This window comes from Haliotis rubra, unplaced genomic scaffold, assembly GCF_003918875.1.
Source record: "Haliotis rubra isolate DU_JTF1 unplaced genomic scaffold, ASM391887v1 Scf107, whole genome shotgun sequence".
Taxonomy (NCBI): domain Eukaryota; kingdom Metazoa; phylum Mollusca; class Gastropoda; order Lepetellida; family Haliotidae; genus Haliotis; species Haliotis rubra.
The window spans coordinates 1,019,097-1,044,813 of NW_025764970.1; the positions used below are offsets into that span (position 1 = coordinate 1,019,097).

General features: G+C 48.7%; 1 protein-coding gene across 1 annotated transcript in view; it reads right to left on the bottom strand.

Annotated features, from left to right (window-relative positions):
• The window catches only part of LOC124279627 (probable E3 ubiquitin-protein ligase HERC1), a 135,324-nt gene that overhangs the window by 59,645 nt on the left and 49,962 nt on the right, over positions 1–25,717 (bottom strand). Inside the window, 10 exon segments of the mRNA XM_046715470.1 lie at positions 5,999–6,158; positions 6,424–6,632; positions 6,932–7,106; positions 7,935–8,938; positions 9,621–9,784; positions 10,119–10,237; positions 10,986–11,234; positions 16,635–16,716; positions 21,632–21,871; positions 22,298–22,603. Of these exon segments, the coding sequence (XP_046571426.1) occupies positions 5,999–6,158; positions 6,424–6,632; positions 6,932–7,106; positions 7,935–8,938; positions 9,621–9,784; positions 10,119–10,237; positions 10,986–11,234; positions 16,635–16,716; positions 21,632–21,871; positions 22,298–22,603 (2,708 nt within the window).

The following is a 25,717-nucleotide window of genomic DNA, read 5'->3' on the forward strand; positions in this document are numbered from 1 at the left end:
ATTTACTGTAACAATGTGATGATCATGATACACAATACAATAACAGTATTAATAATAATATTTAAGTGTCTGGGACCCCCATTTTGTTGTCCAGGACCCCTGAAAATTCAGAGTATGAGTCCCAGGGACCCTCAAATACAGGACTCCATGTAAATTTAACCAAACCTGAAGAGGTTTTCAATTCTTCCAAGAGAGTCGTCCTTGGGGTACATATTATGCATTTTCCTGCTGAAAAATGTCCTGTGACAGTTGTATCAATGTTTTTTGAATAAAAAGATTGAACAATAAATAAACTCTTTTATTTATTATACGGTCCCTGCCTCACGGAGTTACCTCCCTTAGCGCATGCGCACCAACTGGGTAGGCTCCTAGACCCGTATCATCATTCCTTCTGCTGAATATATCAGTGAACAGAATTGGGGAGAGGCGGGGAGGCCCTACCCAAGGGCGACTCTCTTGAAGAATTTAAAACCTCTTCAGGTTTGGTTAATTCTTCTTCATAGAGATCGTCCTTGGGGGATTATATTATGCATAAACACAGACTCCCAAAGACCGGAGGCCAGGGAGGAGGGAATTCTGTCCAAGCACACACAAATATAGCGATCGTATCATGGCAAAAATTGAACAGACGCGCCATAACACTCACCTGTCACTTGTCCCAGTTAAGCTTCATGAGAGGCATTATGGGAGGGAACTGACAGGGAGGAATTGTACTCAAAGACGACCTCCATTTAGCATAATGAGACAACGCACATAGTGTGAATGTCAATAAAGCCCCACCCACGAAGTGTCTATTAGTGAGCACCGAGGGGGAATGCAATACTGCTCTGTCGACAAAAACTCCTAAGAGAATCGAAGGGGTACATGTTCTCTGAGTGAGCTCACAGTAGCAGACATGTCAATAATACAAATATTGTACAGTAAGCGTCAAAACAGACCAATAAACCAAGACTCACTTTCGGTCAGGGTGGCAGGACACTGTCCACTGGAGAGAACAATCACGGCCAAAGCTTCGCATACGATTCACGGGAATGCGTGTCGAGCTGATAATGCCCGTATAAATGTGCTTGGCCGGCTCCAAATAGCGGCAGAGCAGATCTCTTCAATGGGGAGTGCGATGCAAAAGCTTTTGATGCGGCTACTGCCCTGACCGAGTGAGCCTTCAACCCCTCAGGGGAGGCTTGCCCTTAGCCTGATAAGCGGCACAAATACCGACGAAACTAGCCAGCGAGACAAAGTCTGCTTGCTCGCTGGCAGACCAGCCTTCCGCCACCGTAACAACAGAACAGCTGGGTACCCGTGCGATTCCCTGCGTTAGTTTGATATAGACTTTTAGCGTCTTCACGGACATCCAACGGGTGAGTGCTGCGTGGGAGTGGTCCCCGATGTGGAAGGCTGGGTAAGAGTAGGAAGTTCGATAGGAGCTGTCACATGGAAGCGTGATCGACCTTCGGTCGGTAAAGTATCTGGGAGGCGAATACTGACACGATCCGTGTGAAACACAGTCAGCGCCGGTCGGACGACATAGCATGTAAATCGCCGACCCTACGTCCAGATGTTACCGCCACCAAAAACACAGCTTTCCAAGTTAACAACTGAATGGAAATAGCCGATAGGTGTGAGAAAGTTGGACGGACAGCCAATCGAGCACAATTGACAAATCCCAAAGGTGGACTGGTTCGCCTGGCGCCAGGTCGAATCCGTTCAGCGCCAGCCAGAAAGCTGCTATGCGAGAGGGTGCTGCCCCAGAAGAGCACCATCAACAGGGGTGTGAAAAGTGGAAATAGCAGTGGAGTAGCCCACGAATGGTCGGCCGCCAGGCCTTCTTCCAAACGAGCTTGCAAAAACTCCAATACTCGGACTAAATCCGCAGAAAAGGGATCTGCAATGCCCCTATCTGAACACCAGCGCGCATAGCGGGACCACCTATCCTCGTACTGAACGTTTGTCGAATCCGCGCCGAAGCCAGAATTGTGTCTGCAACTGCTGCAGGAATTCGCGTGCCTCGAGGTTAGACCTGACAGAGGCCAAGCCACCCACTGAATCCGTGGATTTGGGTGGGCCCGTTCTGAGTGAGAATGTCCGGTCAGTAAAGGTAATAGAACAGGAGGCTGAGCCAGAAACCTGAGAATTACGGAAACCAGCTCTGTGACGGCCAAAGCGGTGCCAGTAGCACAAGTAGCCGAGCTGGCTGGGTGGACAGCTGTGAAAGGACACGGGGAATGAGTGGTAACGGCGGGAACGCCCAGAGCACTTTGCCCGTCCAATCCAGCAGGAAGGCGTCGGCAGCCAACGCCCCAGGGTCCGGTATCCGAGAGCAGAACACGGGTGTCTGATGCGTCCCGCCGGACGCAAACAGATCCACCTGGAGCGACCCGGTACAATTGGGAGATTACTCTGAAAATCTGCCTGTCGAGCATCCACTGCGTGCGGGGCCAGGATCCGGCGAGAGCGCATCTGCTCGCCGCGTTCTCCAGCCCCGGAGATAAACAGGGAGTACCTGACAGTCGCACTGATCGCACCAGAGGAGAATGTCCCACGCCTCCCGGAGGAGAGCTGGGGACACCGTGCCTCCCTGCTTCAGGATGTACGACATGGCCGTCTGGTTGTCCAACTGAAGACGGACTACCTGGCCACGGACATGCTCTCTGAAGCGCTTCGAATACCAACCGCACAGCTCTCAGTTCCAACACGTTGATGTGAAGGTGGGCTTCGCTTCGGACCAGAGTCCGGATGCCGACAGACTGCCCAGAACACACCCCCAGCCCGTGAGGGCGCGATCGGTCTGAACTGTGAGAGCTGGCCTCAGGATTTCAAGGGGATCCCCTGGTGAGATTCCGACATTGGTCCACCACTGAAGGTGAGGTGTCAACCACTTTCGGGGACTGTGAGACTGCGCTCCAGATCCTCCGTGTGAGTCCACAGCCAGCCAAAGCTTGCTGTATAGGGCGCATCCTCAACCGCGCCCGCCACACTACAGAGATCGTCGCCGCCATATGGCCCAGTAGGCGGAGCCAAGTCCGTGCTGGTGCCTGGGGCTGGGAGAGGAATGAAGATACCATCTCCCGAACTCTGGTGATCCGGTCGGGCGACAAAGGAAACGAGATCCTTGTTCGTTTGGAATCGCGCTCCAAGAAAAACCAAGTCCTGGGTGGGTACCAGGTCGGATTTCTTGAGGTTGATGATCCACCCCAGTCGAGTTAGAATGTCTATCACTGTGTGAGTAGCATCTTGACTCGCTGGCTGAGTTAGTGCTCCGAGCAACCAGTCGTCTAGGTAAGGGTAACAACGCCTTCCGCGCGAACGAGCTAGGGTAGCTGGGACTAACATGAGCTTGGTGAACACCCTTGGGGCAGTCGATATGCGAAGGGGAGCACCCTGAATTGGTAACACACCCGTCGTAGAAGAGAACCGAAGGTACTGCTTGAACGATGGATGTATTGGTACATGCAGATACGCATCCTTTAGGTCGATTGACGTGAGCCAATCGCCGGGCTGAACAGATGAGATCACCGAGCGCAGTGTCTCCATCTTGAAGGATGGTACTTCTAGCATGCGATTCAACCCCTTGAGGTTGAGAATGGGACGGAACCCGCCGTCTTTCTTCGGGACGAGGAAGTACGTGGAGTAAAATCCTGCCTGTTCCTCTCCCGGTGGAATGCGCTCGATTGCGGACTTCGTCGCGCAATATGTCCGCCCTTGCCTGACATGACGGCACCGGAGTGCGACGTATGCAGGTGAAGCCGGGCGGACCTCGCTTCCACAGTGGTAAATGGCCTATGCTGACCGTGGCCAGCACCCAAGCGTTGTTGGTAGCCTTCTCCCATTCCGGCAGGAATAGAGAGAGGCGGCCTCCCACTGGGATATGGGGTAGGAGCGCGTGCGTGGACCCTAGTAGCGGAGCTGACTGGGTGTGACACACGGCTTGAGCGGCAGCCTGATGGGTTAACGGGAGGTCGGGGCAGACCTCCCGCGCCCGCGAAAAGGCTGGGAGCTAGTCGAGGACTGCTCCTTGCCCTTACCCTTTGCGGACCTGTGCCTCCGCTTACCCCCTGCCAAGCGGCCGAAGCCAGCCGGCAGACTCGGGCGTAGGCTGCGCCCCGGCGGAGGAAGGTGGAACGGGAGCGCGGGAGCGAGACACCCGCGGGTGCTCCAACAAGGCCTTAGAGTCCTTGAAGGAGGTAGCTGCAGCAGCAGCCTCCCGTATGACCTGCTGGGCCCCTGGAAAGAGGGTCGCTCCCAGACGGAAAGGGAGGGCCAGCAAGGTCTGCTGCGTCGCTGCCGAGTACCTAGACGTCGACAGCCACAGCTTGCGCATCCCCATGACACGCACTCGTCAACGATGGGAACTACAAACAGGGAGTCCTCCCCAAGCTGGTAGCGCCGCACGAGATCCGGCAAGTCGAACCGGACTCGGGCACCAGACAAGAGGGGATCAACCACGTCTGAGACCAACGAAGGCAAAATGCGGAGCTGCGTCTGCGAGGGTTGCCGAGGGGCAAACGCCTCGCCAGGCAAGCGGAACTCAGCCGAGTCCACGCAACCCACAGGCACCGCGGCTTGGGGTAGGCCCTCGGCAATTCTTTGCCGGACCTCCCGCAGAGCCGAAGCAAAACGGAAGCCTCCGTCATGCTCCTCAACCTCCCCAAGCTCCATTGCCTCGGCGCCCGAGCCCGAGTCAGAGGCTGGGTCTCCTCCGAAAGAGGACCCTAACCCCGACCCGGTGGGCTGCCTAACGCTAGGAAGCACAGAAAGGGAAGAGCAGACAGACTGCTCCACGTCGGCGCCAGCAGGCGTGCATGGACCCCGGTCCCGAGACGCTGGAGGCAGGCCAGGCAGAGGGATCGAGCCGAGCCCGGCGATCCCATCCCCTGACTCTCCGCCCCCCGTCCGGAGTGAGCGAGGAACTCCTGGCGGAGACCTCCAACTGACTCACGAACGAGGGACTTCACAGAGTCCATATGCTGCTGAAACAAGTTTTCCATTATCGACATGCCAAAGCCACCAGTACTGGCGGGAGAGGGGGTTTGGCCACGGGATTTTTTTCCCTTTTTTGACGGCTTTTTAGCCTTAGACGGGGGGACCTGCGTCAGTTCCCCACCCGCCTCACGCATCTCCCGGTAGAAGAGCGTATCTGCCGCCCTCCTCTTTTGGGCCCGGGGGGAAAACCCAAGACATATTGGACAAGATTCCGCATCGTGTCCCGTCTTCTCGAGACAGGCAACGCATTGCTCATGCCTGTCGGCCCGTGGAATACTTTGTCCACAGACCGAACAGGATGAAAAGGCCTGAAAGCAAACACGCAAGCATGTAGCTAACAGCGGCCAGCAGCATATAAACACGTAGAAAACATTAGAAAAATACGTGAAGGTTACCACGGAAAGTAATAGTTGGTTTTAATACTCAATATTACGACCACATGGCACGCTAAACTTCCCGCCATGGCAGAGCAACACGTGCGTAAACCACGGGAAAGTTCGCGTATTAGAATTAATACAAAGTCACAATTATGAAACAACCAACTGTAAAGCTTTACTGTTCCTTTCATAAGCAAATAAAGACCATACATACAGGTGGTGTTTGAGACATATTCAATTTCTGGTTCGTCAGAAAGTTCAGCTGCGTCCGGCTCATGAAGTATTACATACGTCTGTTCATGGCAGTGACAGCAGAAGGAATGATGATATGGGTCTAGGAGCCTACCCAGTTGGTGCGCATGCGCTAAGGGAGGTAACTCCGTGAGGCAGGGACCGTATACTAAATAAAAGAGTTTATTTATTGTTCAATCTTTTTATTCAAAAAAACATTGATACAACTGTCACAGGACATTTTTCAGCAGGAAAATGCATAATATGTACCCCAAGGACGATCTCTATGAAGAAGAATCCTGATTTCATCTTCAATAATCAAATTACACAGAGTGATACATGGCCAAACAAGCCCAGCATGTACTAGTGATGTCATGACAGTCTATGAATGTGACTGTTGGAGTTCTCACCTTGTTGAGTCAGCCACCATGTCTGTATCATCTGACAAAGATGTGGCTGAGGGTCTTAGTGTATCTCTACTACTGATGGCGGACAGCTCAGATGGGTTTTCCAGCATCCAGGTGGCCAGACTGTTGATGGATCTTGCTGTGACTTCTCTACCACTGATGCCTGTATGTAACATAGTCGCGGCAATGTCAGGCTGAAGGGGGGTGAACGTAAGTGATATGCATCACACTACAGACAAATCTGGAGCTGACTTACTTGTAAGAATTGTCAGATTTAGTTTTCAATCACCATTTTGAAAAGTGTGCAGGATGAAAGTAAGTAATTAACCTCAATCAAATTAATATTTTGTTATTTTAAATCATTGTTATATATATATATTGCTTAAAGATTATTAAAGCTCAACATTAGGTTAGTTAATGTCACACACCAGTTGCTGCCAGAGCCTGCTTGATATGTGGCAGGGAAAATCCCATCTCCATGAGGTGTGTCACTATAGCAGGTGGGGGTGGAGATGGAGAGCGAGATCGGATTGGAGGAGGAGGGGGATTCCTGCGGGGCTGTAGAGGCACCCCCAGTGATATGCGTGGTCGTAATGCATGGAACATCCTTCTTGTGAATCCAACCATGTCTTCAGCACTGCAATGTCGAAAATATGATACACACTGGAGATGAAGAAGTGGAATGCTTTGACTCACAAATAACATGTAAATCTTGAAAGTATTACATCATATAGAAAGACAATGAGTAAAGTCTACAGGTCTACACAACAGTTCCTATTGTATGTCTTAGGTTTGATCATGCTGACTGAAGCAACCATATTGCTTATATTGAGCACATACTTATACTGGTGGACACTCATATCAACTAATATTGCTGATGAATACTACATAATGATTCCAAGTGTACGAGTGTTAGGATGGATGTTGTCTTCCTACCTTGAACTTGTCCTCATGTATTGCAGAATGGAGGTTTGTTGTGAAGAGTTTTGAGGCTTGTTGGCCTCCCCAACTGCTGGAGAGTTGGTACTGTCTGATGTAGTTTGGACAGTATGTGTTGGAGTGCTGTGATCTGGCTTCACACCTTCACTCACCAGTCTCTCCTCCAGCTTGTCTGACAGGTGAATAACCAAACAATGACCCAAGACAGTCAATGATGAAACAAACTTAGCAAACATATGTTGTTTTATCTTCAGTATAGGTTATGCTCCATTATGTTTGAAAACAAGAAGACGGTCAGTAGCGGCAGCACATTACCGTACTAACGTCAGTGAAAACACTCTAGCAAGTTCTAAACCCGTTGTCTCTCTACAACCTTTTAATAGTGATTTGAACATATTCTGATAGTATTAAGGTTTCAATAAACATGACTGCAAATTATAATTTTATCATATTGATAATATTGCACCAAGAGAAATATTCTTTTTGAACTGGTAAGGTACGCTAATGAAACTGTAACAGCTGATCCAACAGTAAGTAGTGCTTCTAGAAATTACTGTTAAACATAGGAGCAATATTGTCTTCAGATAGAATTTAGAATTCTGTAGTAGAGATACATTTAGGTGGATGCCATCTGACATTCTTATTACATCATAAAACAAAGAGCAAGTACACTCCGTTAATGTACATAACATTTCTATGTATTATGTCAGAAATTTGTATTAACAAGAACTAAATCAGGTTACAGTCATTTACAGTAGCAGTAACATTCATTTTGTCCAGTTCATGTCTACTTATCAGATAACACTCTAATCTCTGCCAGTCAGCTCAGCTTTATCCTGAAGACAATTGGGTCTAAGAGTGATTAACAAATAGGTCATATTATGAACAATGTCTAATAACTGTTGGGTCACAAGTCACAAGGCTAACTACTTCAGGTTAAGTCACCTTAGTGACAAATAATGGCTTGAGGCCTATTCTATAATATTCCTATAAGAAGTACCTTCATATTCCTGTAGACCCAGCTTCTCATCTGCCTGAACTGTGACCATGGATTTATGCAAGACACTCAGAGTTCGTTCCAGCTCACTGAGAGACACAACTCTCCGGAATGGAGATGGCATTGTTGCTCTCTGCACCATCAGCTTCAAAATACTTCTTAGAACACTCTTCAGTTTTTCATCCTTCTGTGGAATGATACCCTCCAGTAATCCTTTGGTGGCATCCAATCTGACCTTCTCTTTTGGCACTAGTAACATCTCTGTGAACTTATTGTTGCAGATAATCACAGAAAGAGCCTTCAGTGCTGACAGTTGTATTGCAGCGTACTTCACAGATTTCAGTTCCTTTTCATCTGTTGAGTATTTAAGAGTACTTGAGTCACTGACAGTCATATTTGAACACTGTGTGGTTGTCATGACATCAGGTTGTTCTGTTTCCTCATCTACTGGGTCTGCAGCATTGTTCGATACCTCTGCATCAGCCTCCCTCTGTGCTCCTCCAGACTCAGTGACAGCATTTGTAACATTTTCTTCTGATCTGGCAACAGTATCACTCTCAGCCTCGAACCACTGATCTCCTGAACTATCTGTTACCTCAGCAATGTCCTCTGAGGAGTCACGAACTCCCAGTGAAGGCTCCACACTTAGAACATTGTCTCCTCTTGGTGCAGGCTCTTCATCAGATTCAGTAGAGGCCTTCTTGTCAGCATTGTGATCAAAGTCCACAGTTTTAGCTTCTTCCTCATCCAGGATGCGGGCTATGTCTGCATCTAGCTCCTTCATGAGGGCATCTTCATTTTCCTTGGCCTCAGGTTCAGGGGCTGACTTGTCTTTGTCCCCAGTGTTGGGTGATGTCGGGGATACAGCAACATCTGATGGTGCTTTCTCAGTCAACAGGAAGGTCATCTCCATTATGGCTTCTAGGTGGTGGGCTCCAATACCGCTCAATTTGGTAATAGCAAATGGGATACTTTCTACAGCTTCCAGGTTGCTTAGAGATGTGTCACTGGAATCAGGAAATATATGTTGAGGAATATGTTTTTCATAAAAACAGCCTACAAAGGTACTGACATTCAAGATATAAAAATAATATCTGAAATCTTGGTTAGATGTTGTTTTTCACCATTTCAGACCAATATGAATACCCTTCAGATACTTGGAAAAATAGATCAGATTAATGGGGTCATTTGTTGTTTCTAGAACCCATCATCCATGTCAATCTGAATCATTAGTTAGAAACCTGCAGTGGAACAATTTTAAAACAAAAAGGTACCATATATTAGGCAGCAAAAAGATTCAAGGAAAAGGCACAAGAGTTGATAATATCAAGCAGACGTTCATTCAAGATACGAATTCACAAGCAATTCTGAATGTCCCATTATAACAAGTAAAACTTACTACAGATCACTGTGCAAAATAAAAGGGAAATATTTTATCCACCATTAAGCAAGAGAAATCACCAACCAACAGAAAAACCAACAGATTCTCATGATTTCTGGGGCAGTGGGCTAGCCTAGTGGTCAAAGCGTTCACTGGTCATGCCGAAGACCTGGGTTCGAATCCCCACATGGGTACATTGTGTGAAGCCCATTTCTGGCGTCCCCCGCTGTGATCTTGCTGGAATATTGCTAAAAGCAGCGTAAAACCATACTCACTCACTCATGATTTCTCCATTTCATTACACCTACCCCACAGTTGTATCGCCTTCATCCCACTGCACCTTGGCTGTTACAGCTCCTTCTCGGGCCAGACCAAGCACCGTCCCCTTCTTCCCAGTGAGTCTGTGCAGGCACCGGCCTCCCACTCTCAGACCTCGATCTGTCCCACCAATAACAACCATGCAGGGCCACACCTGCAGAATCACACAGCAGCTCGTTATGATGCTTATGTGTTAAAGTGATGAGAGATACACCAGACAAGGAAGTCACTTGCAATGAACACAGTGTACATATACTTCTACAAGTAAGGTTAGATTAGAACCTGATGGTGAGAAGTAATTCATTGTTGACTAGTGACCGTACATAAGGGACTGGTCACTTATTATAGAGGCAATAGCAAGAAAACAATATAAGGCCAAAATATCTGAATATCTCAATAGTGTACCATGAATTATCCTCCACCTTATCACACAGAAAGGACATCAGTATCACATTAACTACCACATTGCCAGTATTATGAAGTAGTACCTCTTGGCACAACCAGTCCAGGTTACCCTCATGCATAAACTCCGAGACCTGGTCTGCAAGCATGTGGTGTGGGTGGACTTTATCCGGTGCACTCTCTGGAAACTCGAGGGATTCAGCTCCTGTATAAAGTTGAATAGACACTGAGGTAAATTTGATGCCCTATAAACACTGGTAACAACTACAACTGTAAGTCAGTGAGATGAAATACTGCAAGTAATAATAGTGAGTGAGTGAGTTTAGTTTTACGCCGCACTCAGCAATATTCCAGCTATATGGTGGCGGTCTGTAAACAATCGAGTCTGGACCAGACAATCCAGTGATCAACAGCATGAGCATCGATCTGCGCAATTGGGAATCGATGACATGAGTCAACCAAGCCAGCGAGCCTGACCACCCGATCCTGTTAGTCGCCTCTTATGACAGCAAGTAATAATAATAAGTGTAACATTTCATCACAGTTATTACTCAATTTGTTAGAGCTCTTATCTGTAAACATGCAGGTTAGATGCAATTCTACCAAGTAAAGTACACACCTGATGAAACTTGTATGATGAACATTAATAACCCCCAGGTTTCCTATGTATCATCCCAAACTGGTCTCCACACAAGATATTGCATGAATTCACATTGCTTTGCAGGCATTTGTGCCATTTTCAGTTATCATGGTGTCAGAATCACATGAAATCAATCATCTCCCTTGTACTGAACCTGTTAAGCTGTCTTTTTTACACTCAAGATATTTATTACTGTTTACAAACTAAAAATGTGTCAATGATATCAAATACAGGGCCAGTAGTAGAGTTTGAAACTTTGATTGACTTGTTTAGATTGTATTGACTTGTTTAGATGGTATTGACTTCAACTCACCTGCTTGTTCCTCTGGTTGTCTTTCTTCCTCCAGTGTGTCTGTGGTAGCCATCTGATTGCTATGTATCCTAGCCAGCACATTGTATACCTTGTTGTTGACATGTGAGGTCCACGAGTCTACTGTGTGCAGGTGTCTGATCAATGTGATACCTGCCTCTACCATCACCCCAACAGTGGGGGCACAGTGGGGGTCCCCAGGCAGCAGGTCCCTGGGGGTGCTTCGTAGCTGCATGTCGGTTATCTTCACCTGTGACAGAAAACACTGACATGTTTTACTGTGCTCATGTGTTACATTTGTGAATAAAGAAATAATATGCACAATGACAGAGGTGATAGAATTTAGCTAAACCTGTAGAGGTTTCCAAGTCGTCCTTGGGGTCGGATATGCATTTTCTGCGACTGAAAATGTCATGTGACAGTTGTATCAATGTTTTAATAAAAATATTGTACAATAAATAAAAATATTTTTTATCTATTATACGGCCCCCACCACATGGAGTTACCTCCCTGCTACGCATGTGCAGCCAACCAGGTAAGCACCTAGGCCCGTATCATCATTCCTTCTGCTGAATAAATTAGTGAACAGAATTGCGGGGAGGTGGGAGGCCCTACCCCAAGGACGACTCTCTTCAAAGAATTGGAAACCTCTACAGGTTTAGCTAATTCTTTTTCATAGAGATCGTCCTTGGGGTACATATATGCATAAACTCCAGGGAGGAGGGAATTCTGTCAGTACACATAAATAGCGATCATTAGGAAGAATGTAACAGACGCCACAACACTCACCTGTCACATGTCCAGAAGCTTCAGCGAGAGGCATTATGGGAGGGTAACCGACAGGGAGGATAGGTACTTAGAGACGACCTTGTAGGTTAAGCATAGCAAGTTCGCACACAGTGCGAAAGTAAAAAACCCCACCCACATCATGGTCTGTTAGAGAGCACCATAGGGGGGAAAAAACACTCACAACCGACCATAATCTCTGGAGAGAATCGAAAGGAGTTAGATCACACAACAGCGGACATATCAATAAAACACAATTGAAAGCAGCGTCAACTGTCAAGATAACCAAGACAATCATGTGAATGTGTATCGAGCTGATAGTGCCTGATAAAAGTGCTAGGCCTGCTCTAAATAGCGGCAGAGCATATGTCTTCAATGGGTAGTGCAGATGCAAAAGCCTTTGACGTGGCCACTGCCCTGACCGAGTGAGCCTTTAACCCCTCAGGGGAGGCTTGCCCTTAGCCTGATAAGCAGCACAAATGACCGAAACAAGCCAGCGGGACAGGGTCTGTTTCCTCGCCGGCATCCCAGCCTTCCCGCCACCGTAACAGCAGAACAGATGGGTACCCGTACGGATCCCTTGTGTTCGTTTGATATAGACCTTGAGAGTCTTTCGGACATTCGACGGGTGAGTGCTTGTTGGAGAGGTCCCCGATGTGGAAGGCTGGGTAAGAGTAGGAAGTTCGATGGGAGCTGTGACATGGAAAGCGTGATCGATCTTCGTACGGTAAGTATGCGGGAGGCGAATACTGACATGATCTGGATGGAACACAGTCAGCGCCGGGTCTGCCACCATAGCATGTAAGTCGCCGACCCTATACACCAGCAGAAATACGGCCTTCCATGTTAACAACTGAATGGAAATAGCCGATAGACCTGAGAACGTAGGACCGGACAGCCAATCTAGCACAATTGACAAATCCCAAGGTGGGCTGGTTCGCCTGACAGCAGGTCGAACCCAATCCACGCCAGCTAAAAAGCGCTTTAGAAGAGGGTGCTGCCCCAGAAGAGCACCATCGACAGGGGTGTGAAAAGATGAAATAGCGGTGGAGTAGTTACAAATGGTCAAAGCCGCCAAGCCTTCTTCCAAACGGGCTTGCAAAAACTCCAATACTCGGACTAAATCCGCAGAAAAGGAATCTGCAATCGCCTTATCTGAACACCAGCGCGCATAGCGAGACCACCTATCCTCATAGTGAACGTTTGTCGAATCCCGCCTCAAAGCCAGAATTGTGTCTGCAACTGCTGCAGGAATTCTGCGTGCTTCGGGGCTAGACCTGACAGAGGCCAAGCCACCCACTGAATCCTTGGATTGGGGTATGGCGTGCCGTTCTGAGTGAGAATGTCCGGTCGCAAAGCTAATAGAACAGGAGGCTGAGACACTGCTCCAGATCCTCCGAGTGAGCCCACAGACTCGCCAAAGCTTGCTGTATAGGGCGCATCCTTTACCGTGCCCGCCACACTACAGAGATAGTTGCCGCCATATGACCCAGTAGACGAAGCCAAGTCCGTGCTGGTGCCTGTGGCTGGGAGAGGAATGAAGACACCATCTCCCTTACTCTAGTGACCCGGTCGGGTGAGTTGTGAGTGGGTACCAGGTCAGATTTCTTGAGGTTTATGATCCATCCCAGTCGAACTAGAATGTCTATCACCGTGTGGGTAGAATCTAGGCTCGCTGGCTGAGTTAGAGTGATGAGCAACCAGTTGTCGAGGTTAGGGTAACAACGCCTTCCTTGCGACCTTGCGAGGGTAGATGGCACTAACATGAGCTTAGTGAACACCCTGGGGGCAGTGGATATGCCGAAGGGCAGGACCGTGAATTGGTAACCCATTTCTTCGGGTTGAATGATGGATGAAATCGCACATGTAGATACGCATCCTTTAGGTCGATCGACGTAAGCCAATCGCTGGGCTGAACAGAGGAGATCACCAAGCAAAGTGTCTCCATCTTGAAGGATGGAACCTCTAGCATGCGATTCAACCCCTTGAGGTTGAGAATGGGACGGAATCCGCCGTCCTTCTTCGGACAAGGAAGTACGTAGAATAAAATCCCGCCTGTTCTTGCCCGGTGGTATGCGCTCTATTGCGGACTTGTCCAGCAAAGCCTGAACTTCGCCTCGCAGTATACCCGCTCTGACCGGACATGACGGCACCAGAGTGCGACGTATGCCGGTGAACTCTGGCGGGCCTCGCTTCCACAGTGGGAGATGGCCGACACTGACGGTGGATAGCACCCAAGTGTTGCTGGTAGCCTCTCCCACTCCAGCAGGAATAGAGAGAGGCGGCCCCCACTGGGATGCGTGGTAGGAGGGCGTGAGTGGTCCCTTGCAGATGAACTGACTGGGACAGACCCACGGCGACAGCCTGCAGGTTTAACGGGAGGTCGGGGCAGACACCCCCTGACCGCGAAAAGGCTGATGAGAGCCAGACGAAGAGGACTGCTCCTTGCCCTTACCTTTGGTGGGACGGCTCCTCCTCCTACCCCTGCCCAGAGGCCGAAGCCAGCCGGCAGACTCGGGTGTAGGCTGCACCCCGGAGGAGGAACACGCTATGGGAGCGCGGGAGCGAGAAGCCCGCGGATGCTCCAACAAGGCCTTAGAGTCCATGAATGAGTCCTCCTGAATGACCTGCTGTGCCTCCGGAAACAACGTTGCTCCCAGCTGGAACGGAAGGGCCAGCAAGGTCTGCTGTGTTGCTGACAAGTAACGGGACGTAGACAGCCACAGCTTGCGCATCCCCATGACTGCGCACATCACCATAGACACGGCAAAGAGTCTTGCGGTAGGTGGGCCTGCACTTCGGACAATTGGCGAAGCAGAACAACATGTGGGAAAACGTCCCCAGTGCCCCCTTCTGCCTCCAGAGCCGACCTTTGAATAGAGGAAAGCCAGGCCTCATGGATCACCACCTGCACCTGCTGCATGGCATTCCGGTAGACTTGCTCATAAGTCCGGTATGTCTGTTGCAGGGGGGTCCGCTAGGGCAAACGGTGGAACTAAACGCCCTTGCTTCGCAGCAGGGGCTGCACCTGAGGAAGCCGAGCCTCCCCTGAGGGCGACCGAAGTGAACACGCACTTGTCAACCACCGGGACAAAGAACAGAGAATCGTCCCCCAGCTGGTACTTCTTAACGAGTTCGGGTAAATTGAACCGGAGGCGTGTCCCAACCAGGAGGGGATCCATCACGTCCTGCACCAGGGAAGGCAAGATACGGAGCAGTGTCTGCGAGGGTTGCCTAGGGGCAAACGCCTGGCCGGACAGGCGAACTCAGCTGAGTCCGAGTGACATGTGGGTACTGCGGCTTAGGGAATATACTCGGCAATATGTTGCCGAACCTCCCGGAGAGCCGATGAGAAATGGAAAGTGCCTTCCGGCTCCTCGACCTCCCCAACATCCATAGACTTGGCACCCGAGCCTGAGTCAGAATTCGGGTCTCCTCGTGCAGAGGATCCGTACCCCGACCTGGTGGGAGGCCGAGCCCCAGACACCGAGGGAAGGGAAGAGCCGAAGGAACTCCCCTATCCAGCAACCGACACATTAATCGAACCAAGGTCCCGCCCTTCTCTTCTGGGCCCGGGGGGAAAAGTCCATACAAAGTTCACAGACATCAGGGTTATGTCCCACCTTCTCTAAGCAGCACAAGCATTTATCATGCTTGTCGGCTCTAGGGATATTCTGCCCACAGACAGAACACCCAGTAAACGCCTGAAAGCAAACACGCAAGCATGTAGCTAACAGCGGAACCAGCAGTATAAATATACACATACAAAACATTGAAAATTACGTGAATGCGACCACGGGAAGAAATACTTGGTTAATAACGCAATATGATAACCACTTGGCACGCTAAACTTCCTGCCATGGAATAGCAACACGTGCATAAACCACTGGAAAGTTAGCGTAAAGATTTAATACAAAGTCACAGAAATGAGAAATAACAGACTGCAAAGTCAATTAAACTGTTCTTTGTCTTGTTCAAGAAAGAATAAAGACCATACATACAGTTGTTGAAGTCTCAGACATTCTTCAACACGAAGTAATTGAACTTGTAACTAAGGGTGTAAATACATGTGAACGCTTGAGTGACAGCAGAAGGAATGATGATACGGGCCTAGGTGCTTACCTGGTTGGCTTACGTGATTTTTATCACGTAATTCCTAAGATTTTTATTTACTGTACAATATTTTTATTAAAACATTGATACAACTGTCACATGACATTTTCAGTCACAGAAAATGCATATATGTACCCCAAGGACGATCTCTATGAAAAAGAATAAACAATATTGTTGATTGGCATTTAGAACTTGGAAGAAAAAAAAGACATGAAACATTTATAGAGGAAAGAAGCAGTCCTGAAATATAGATATTTTATGCCTTTATCATTCTTAATTACCCACCTAAATAACATCAATATATGCCACGAAAGGAAAGTTAAAGAACACACAATTCTAATCTTAAAATATTACTACAGTGAAACTGTCATGACATAATATACTGAACAGCAAAAGAATCATGAAGGTAAGCGTTCATGTTTATGGCATGACATAATAGATTAACCATAGTAATATTAAGGAACCAAGGCCTAGATTTTCGAAGCTCTCTTAGCGGTAAGAAGGTCGTAAGTGCCATATATTAACATTAACATTAACTTACGACTATCTTTCGCTAAGAGAGCTTCGAAAATCTTGGCCCAAGTCTTTTTTTAGCTATTGAGCACTATATAAATGATTATAGAAAAGTACCAGCTACATGAAACATTTTATTCTCAATAGACTGATGTAAGTAGTGAATTTTATTAAACATAAATGGCATTAAACTGCAGCAGGTTGATTGTACATGAGAAATACTAAATGTGACATTACCTTTTTCGCCCGGGTTGCTGCTGTAGAAGGTCACACAAGGATAAAGCTCTGCAGCATCCAAGTCTTCAAAGGCAATTCTAGGGTCCTGCAACCAACGGTACATTCATCAAAACTTAACCAAACCTGAAGAGGTTTTCAATTCTTCGAAGAGAGTCATCCTTGGGGTACATATTATGCATTTTCCAAGCTGAAAATGTCCTGTGACAGTTGTATCAATGTTTTTTGAATAAAAAGATTGTACAATAAATAAACTCTTTTATTTATTATACGGCCCCTACCTCACGGAGTTACCTCCCGTTGCGCATGCGCACCAACTGGGTAAGCACCTAGGCCCGTATCATCATTCCTTCTGCTGAATATATCAGTGAACAGAATTGCGGGGAGGCGGGAGGCCCTACCCCAAGGACGACTCTCTTCCGAAGAATTGAAAACCTCTTCAGGTTTGGTTAATTCTTCTTCATAGAGATCGTCCATATTATGCATAAACACAGACTCCCAAAGACCGGAGGCCAGGGAGGAGGGAATTCTGTCCAAGCACACACAAATAGCTATCGTTAATGGAAAAAAATGTAACAGACACCATGACACTCACCTGTCGTATGTCCCAGTTTTCGCGTCCGCGGGAGGCATTATGGGAGGGGAACTGACAGGGAGGAAGTGTACTCAAAGACGACCTCCATTTAGCATAGTGAGACAACGCACGTGGTGCGAATGTCAACAAAGCCCCACCCACCATGTGTCTATTAGTGAGCACCGTAGGGGGGAATGTAAATACCGCTCACATTCGACAAATAACTCCTGAGAGAATCGAAAGAGGGGGTACATGTAGTTAGCTCACAGTAGCAGATATGTCAATAATACGCAATTATTGTACAGCAGTGTCAAAAACAAACCAATAAATCAAGACTCACTCGGTCAGGGTGGCAGGACACTGTCCACTGGAGAGAACCGTACGGCCAAAGCTCGCACGATTACGGGAATGTGTATCGAGCTGATAGTGCCATATAAACGTGCTTGGCCGGCTCCAAATAGCGGCAGAGCAGATCTCTTCAATTGGGAGTGCCGATGCAAAAGCTTTTGATGCGGCTACTGCCCTGACCGAGTGAGCCTTCAACCCCACAGGGGGAGGCTTGCCCTTAGCCTGATAAGCGGCACAAATACACGAAACTAGCCAGCGAGACAAAGTCTGCTTGCTCGCTGGCACACCAGCCTTCCCGCCACCGTAACAACAGAACAGCTGGGTACCTGTACGGATTCCCTGCGTTCATTTGATATAGACTTTTAGCGTCTTACGGACATCCAACGGGTGAGTGCTCGTAGGAGTGGTCCCCGATGTGGAAGGCTGGGTAAGAGTAGGAAGTTCGATAGGAGCTGTCACATGGAAAGCGTGATCGACCTTCGGTCGGTAAGTATCTGGGAGGCGAATACTGACACGATACGTGTGAAACACAGTCAGCGCCGGGTCGGACGACATAGCATGTAAATCCCCGACCCTACGTCCAGATGTTACCGCCACCAGAAAAACAGCTATCCAAGTTAACAACTGAATGGAAATAGCCGATAGGTGTGAGAAAGTTGGACCGGACAGCCAATCTAGCACAATTGACAAATCCCAAGGTGGACTGGTTCGCCTGAGCGCAGGTCGAATCCGTTCCGCGCCAGCAAGAAAGCGCTGTACGAGAGGGTGCTGCCCCAGAAGAGTACCATCGACAGGTCTGTGAAAAGTGGAAATAGCGGTGGAGTAGCCACGAATGGTTGAAGCCGCCAGGCCTTCTTCCAAACGAGCTTGCAAAAACTCCAATACTCGGACTAAATCCGCAGAAAAGGGATCTGCAATGCCCCTATCTGAACACCAGCGGCGCGCATAGCGGGACCACCTATCCTCGTACTGAACGTTTGTCGAATCCCGCCTCGAAGCCAGAATTGTGTCTGCAACTGCTGCAGGAATTCCGCGTGCCTCGAGGTTAGACCTGACAGAGGCCAAGCCACCCACTGAATCCGTGGATTTGGGTGGGGTGCTCCGTTCTGAGTGAGAATGTCCGGTCGTAAAGGTAATAGAACAGGAGGCTGAGCCAGAAACCTGAGAATTACCGGAAACCAGCTCTGTGACGGCCAAAGCGGTGCCAGTAGCACAAGTAGCCGAGCTGGCTGGGTGGACAGCTGTGAAAGGACACGGGGAATGAGTGGTAACGGCAGGAACGCCCAGAGCACTTTGCCCGTCCAATCCAGCAGGAAGGCGTCGGCAGCCAACGCCCCTGGGTCCGGTATCCGAGAGCAGAACACGGGTGTCTGATGCGTCCCGCCGGACGCAAACAGATCCACCTGGAACGACCCGTACAACTGGGAGATTACTCTGAAAATCTGCCTGTCGAGCATCCACTCGTGTGGGGCCAGGATCCGGCGAGAGAGCGCATCTGCTCGCACGTTCTCCAGCCCCGACCTCCCGTTAACCCATCAGGCTGTCGATCAGGTCGGGGCAGACCTCCCGCGCCCGCGAAAAGGCTGGGAGCTAGTCGAGGACTGCTCCTTGCCCTTACCCTTTGCGGACCTGTGCCTCTGCTTACCCCTGCCAAGCGGCCGAAGCCAGCCAGCGGACTCGGGTGTAGGCTGCACCCCTGCGGAGGAAGGTGGAACGTGAGCGCGTGGGCGAGACACCCGCGGGTGCTCCAACAAGGCCTTAGAGTCCTTGAAGGAGGTAGCTGCAGCGGCAGCCTCCCGCATGACCTGCTGTGCCCCTGGAAAGAGGGTCGCTCCCAGACGGAAGGGGAGGGCCAGCAAGGTCTGCTGTGTCGCTGCCGAGTAACGAGACGTCGACAGCCACAGCTTGCGCATCCCCATGACTGCGCACATCACCATCGACGCAGCAGACCGCAAAGAGTCGCGCGCGAGGTGGGCCTGCACTTCAGACAACTGCCGGAGGAGCACGACATGCGGTGAAACATCACCAGCATGCCCCTCCGCCTCCAGGGCCGACGTCTGAATCGAGGAGAGGTAGGCCTCATGGACCACCACCCTGACCTGCTGCATAGCGTTCCTGTAAACCTCCTCGTAGGTACGGTACGCATGCCGCAGGGGGGCCCCCACGAGGGCAAACGGTGGAGTCACACGCCCTTGCCGAGCAGCCGGAGCTGCTCCGGAGGAAGCCGAGCCTCCCCCCAAGGCGACTGAAGTGAATACACACTCATCCACGATAGGTACCGCGAACAGGGAATCCTCCCCAAGCTGGTATCTCCGGACAAGCTCGGGCAAGTCAAAACGGAGGCGAGAACCAGACAAGAGGGGATCGACCACGTCCTGGACTAACGATGGAACAATGCGGAGCTGCGTCTGCGTAGGCTGCCTAGGGGCAAACGCCTCGCCTGGCAAGCGGAACTCAGCCGAGTCCGAGCTGCTAACAGGCACCGTGGCCTGGGGTAGGTACTCAGCAATCCTTTGCCGGACCTCCCGCAGAGCCGAAGAGAAACGGAAGGCATCCTCCTGCTCCTCGACCTCCCCAGTATCCATCAACTCGGCGCCCGAGCCCGAGTCTGAGGCTGAGTCTCCTCGCGAAGAGGACCCGAACCCCGACCCGGTGGGCTGCCTAGCACTAGGAACAACAGAGAGGGAGGTGCAGACAGAGCGCCCCGCGTCAGTGCCTGCAGGCATACACGGATCCCGGTCCGGAGATGCTGGAGGCATACCAGGCAGAACTGGTGCCTGTGCTCTCATGGGGCGGGAGGGCGCAGGGATCGGAACCCCAGGAATCATCAACGGTCCCTGCGCCAACTCCGAGAGGGGGACTGGGAGCACCTCCCCCTCTGGGGCAGCCAAGGCATCCGGACCCGAAGCCAGAGGCAACGGGTCTACAGACGCCTCAAGGCCTAGGGATCGAGCCGGGCTCAGCGATCCCCCACCAGACTCTCCGCCCCACGCTCAGAGTGGGCGAGAACTCCTGCCGGAGTCTTCCAACCGTCTCATGAACGAGGGACTTCATCGAGTCTGCTTGCTGCTGAAACATCTGTGTGATTATAGTCATATCAAAACCGCTACCAGGACGGGAGAAGGGGACTGGCTACGGGATTTTTTTCCCTTAGAGTGCGGCTTTTTAGCCTTAGACGGGGGGACCTGGGTAAGTTCCCCTCCCGCCTCCCGCATCTCTATGTAAAAGAGAGTATCGGCAGCCCTCCGCTTTTGGGCCCGGGGGGAAAACCCAAGACAAATTTTACAAGTTTCGGCCTCAAGGCCGGTCTTTTCCAAGCACAAGATACACTTGTCGTGTCTGTCGGCCCGTGGAATACTTTGTCCACAGAGCGAACAGGAGGAAAACGCCTGAAAGCAAACACGCAAGCATGTAGCTAACGGCGGACCAGCAGCTAAGATACACGTAGAAAACATTGAAAAATACGTGAAGGCTACCACGGGAAGAAATAGTTGGTTCAATACGCAATATTACAACCACATGGCACGCTAAACTTCCCGCCATGGCAGAGCAACATGTGCATAAACCACGGGAAAGTTAGCGTAAAATAATTAATACAAAGTCACAATTATGAAACAACCGACCGCAAAGCTTTACTGTTCCTTTACGAGGACAAAATAAAGACCATACATACAGGTGGTGTCTCAGACATTATACTCTTTCTCTCAGAAAAGGTCAGCTCCGCTCGACACATACGTCTGTTAGAGGCAGTGACAGCAGAAGGAATGATGATACGGGCCTAGGTGCTTACCCAGTTGGTGCGCATGCGTAACGGGAGGTAACTCTGTGAGGTGGGGGCCGTATAATAAATAAAAGAGTTTATTTATTGTACAATCTTTTTATTCAAAAAACATTGATACAACTGTCACAGGACATTTTCAGCTTGGAAAATGCATAATATGTACCCCAAGGACGATCTCTATGAAGAATATGGATATTCTAAGGAGTCAATATTCTGAAAATAGATTATATTCATATCATTCTATATTCCTTCCCTTGGTCATGAACAAGATTCGATGAAACATCTGGCACAAATACTTACATCTCCATTTTTGCCAAATGCAAGTGTCCTTGCATCCATGTCCAGAATGACAGTGATGTAATCTCCCTGGCTGAAGTTAGGTAGTGTCAGTGTTTGTTCCCCATTGTGGTAGAGGTTGCCACTGTATGCCCTGTACAGCCACATGTCCGATGTTGTACGGTGACCATGGTCGCGCACTGGCCACTTGGACACACCCACACAAGTACCTTCATTACACCGGTTCTCTTTCACTATCAGAAACTGAAAAAACAGAACAATGGACAAAACTGAACAGTTGTTTTCTCAAGAAAGCATGTATGTATTGTAGTCATTTACAACCAAGTATAAGACTTGGTTACTTTATTCAAAAGACCTTTGTTCCAAATTTGAGAATCGCATAACAGACAAAAACAAAAAAAGGATTCTTAGATCAGGATACAAAGTTGAGATGTGAGTGCATTGCAGACAGACCAACAATCATGATGCGGGCAAATCCCAGATCTCAACCCACAACAAGCAGATCCTTACATTATCAGAAAAAGTGACTTTTCACAACAAATTGAGGCACTGTATAACACTGTGTGATCTGTGTACTGAACCCTAACATATATCCATATTGCACAGGCAGAAGTTATGAATGACAATAAACTATTACCCCCGTCCACTTGGTGTGTAACAAGTGCCTACCTTCCACTGATAGCAGCCAGACGTGACAGCTGTGCTACCAATACCGAACCCCCTGCCTCCTGTTCCATGTACCAGGGTATGTCCTGCCTCCACGCTGCTGTTCAAACATTTCTCGGGGTCAAAGCATGCTCCCTGCATCATTATAGAGTCTACAATGTTGGTGGCACCGGACACTTCACCAGAGTTTTCTAAGGCTTCTATTTTTCTTAAAAGGTTCATTTTCCTGTCTTGTGCCTTCTGCATGGCTTCTGCTACTGGTATCAGCCACATATTCTTGGACAGACTGTCAAACAGCTGCCCCACAACCTTCAAATGATAGAAAGATATATATTAGGTAAACAAGCAGTTGCATTGTTAATGTAATGTAGGTGGTTTACCTTCAACCTCCAGATGTCAGCTATTCTTAATATTATATATGTATACATATGGTCAAAATGCTGTGATGAAACTAGAAGAAACTAGTAAATCCCTTTCTAAACTTTCATCATAATCAAAATCAGCTAGCCAGGTTACCATAAATCTTAATCCAGGACCAGAAGGCCAATAGAGTTCTAGCAACCGTCATTACTAGTCACTTACTGAATCATCAATACAAAATTGAATCCCAAATCTAAGTCAATGTGTGAACTGTGTATTACATTCAATCAACATTATTTAACTCTAACAATGGCCTGTAAAATAGCATGAGTTGGTTTGGCAAACCAGAGTTTGATGACAGGATAATGTAATTTTCTGACTAAAATTGATATTTTATACTTATCCTGATATTTTATGCTTGTCTCCTTCTTCTTGCGAATGACAGTGGAACACTTGAAATCCCTTGAAGTTCCCTTCTAAAAAGCGGACGTAAAATCATCACTCACCCACAAGTAGTCTCCCTTGCCTCCACAACTTGTCAGATTTCTTCCGAAACTTCTGACATTTTCGTGTGGATTTTAGATATACTAATGTTGCATTAGTCATCTATTGCAACTCCATCTCTTGATGCATGCATCAAGTGGAGATGCAACCCTTCTTCATGTACGAGTCAGTATGTCCTATACAAGTACAGGGTCTATCACTCATGCTAGCCTGTCCTAGACGTGTGCATGGACTTTAACCATTTGCTCTCCAGAGCGTTGGTTTTCACAAGTCATGTGATAAAAGGGTGAGATTTTTCTCAGCGCCTTTGTGGACCGTTAGTTGTTGTGCTACAACAAATGGCCTAAACTGGTGAATGCCTGAGACGTCTTCGGTGGCAATGTCTCTGAGGTAGTGGTTGGCAAACACCGTGTCCGATTTCCAAAAGCAAGTGCTGCTGCTTTATAGGCAATTAGTATAACGGCTCTCATCCATATCGATACCGTTGTCTGTGAGACTTCCGTGAGTGTCTCAGTGAAAAAGGGGATGAATAGGCGCTTGAATTTTCGTCTGTAGATGTAGATATGTGACGATGGGCTTGGTCACTCGAGTAAACAACCAGGGGGCCGACTATATTCCTAACGGTAGAACCTTCCACTGGAAGTGATGTCCGTTGAAAAGGAATCTTAGGTATTTCCTTGAGTCTTGTAGATCTATACTGGCGAGGTAGTCTGATGGACGAACGAGATGTCGGAGCTGAGGAAGATGTATCATCTTGAATTTTGCTGGTCTGAGGAGATACTCCTTGTTGAGCTTCCTCATTTTGTAGATGAGCCGAAACTTCTCCTTAGAATTCTTCTTCTGTACCAGGAAAATTGGGGAGTAAAAACCGGGCGTGATGTGATCTTGATTTAGCTCTTCTACTGCATCTTTGTCGAGTAGAGTCTTGATTGCGTCGTCCAGTTTCTCTGTCTGGTCGGCTGCGTAGTTAAAGGCCAGCGGGTTGCTTGTATCCTCTGCGTAGTATCTTGGATACTTAGTCGTCCTGTAGTATTCCCCAATTCTCCCAGTACCGTTGAAGACGTCCACCCACTGTCAAAGGTTGTACAAGAACGACTGGGGTGGAAGACTCCAGTCGTTCCAAACGTGTCCTTCAGCGCTTGGTTCCCCTGGCACCCCTGGGTGCTCAGCCTCTTACGGGGTTACTTCTGGGGGTTTCGGTTGGGCGACAACAAGAACCTCTTCCTCCTCTTGAGTTGGAATACTTCTGAACGATCCCGATGTGATCGTGTATCCTTCCTGGAGTCTTGAGATCTCTCTCTAGGCCTTCGTGAAGGTTGATTCTTAGACGTAGTTTGCCCTCTGTATGATGTGGAGTGCCTGCGTGCAAGTTCCCGATGTGCGTCTGAGTCCGATGGTGATGACAATCCTAACTACGACGTCTGTAGGGTTCGGGAGAACGCTTCGATCTGCTTCTGAGGGGAGAATTCTTAGCAGCTCCTTCAGGGACGTCTAAGGCTGAACTGACGTTGGTAGCGTTGTCCAGGCTCCTAACTGCAGATGTGGAAGATCGTCGTGTGCGTGAGCCTTCACGCAGGCTTCCCTCTTCTTCCAAGTGCATTGAAGAGACTGCTTAATCTTCACGTAGGCTAGTAGTCATCGTAGTGGTCTTCGTAGCAGCATCTCCTGCGCGAAGTGACGATCCATCATCGACATTATCTGGTCTGTAAACTGTTGCATAAACAGCCCCCGGGTTGAAGTTCTGCGATGTCTGAAGAGACTGCTGCAGGGTTGATGATGCTTCTGACAATGATGAGGCGTCTTCTAAGGCACACTGCACTTGTGAAGAGTTGACGCTGCTGCTATCTCTGGTACCCGATGTCTGCGTTGATAGAAGGTCTTCTGTCAATGTCTGTGCTGATAAAGTTGCCGATGTAGCTGTAGAAGCAGGCTTCGTCTTCTTGCTGATGACTGTGACTTCAGGAATGAGGATGGTGGGATCATCATACACGTCTGCTTCTTCCGGAGGTAAAATCTTGGCAGAGAAGGATCTCGTCTTCTGCATAGAGCTGTGTAGAGACTTCGACGAAGTCTTAGGGGTAGTAGCCTTCTTCTGCTGCATTGAAGACGATCTAGTCTTCTTCATCTGCAAAGATCGTCTGCAAAGAGGTCAGCTCCGTTGATGACGATCTCTTATTGGCTCCAGAGTTCATCACTGGAACAGCGACCTGTCCCCGTAAAACACTCGGCAATTCACTGGAATTATGAACATCGGCAGCAGTAGTTAACACACGGTTATCAGCGCAATCACTCGATTTAGACATGACTTGTGAATACCTTCTTACCCAGTCCATTGCACGTCTATGAATGGAAAAAAAGTAGTTATCAAATTCAAAAGTAGTTAAATTCAGACAATGTTTACAGTGAGAGCTGAAAGAACATGAAGTAGTGCAATCAGGACATAATAAATGTGGGTCAGCTGCAGACAACTGGTACCTACAACAAACACAAGTTTTCATCAAATGTAAACACGATGAAAAAACATGTCAAATAACGTATAATTTAGATCAAATTTCAAAC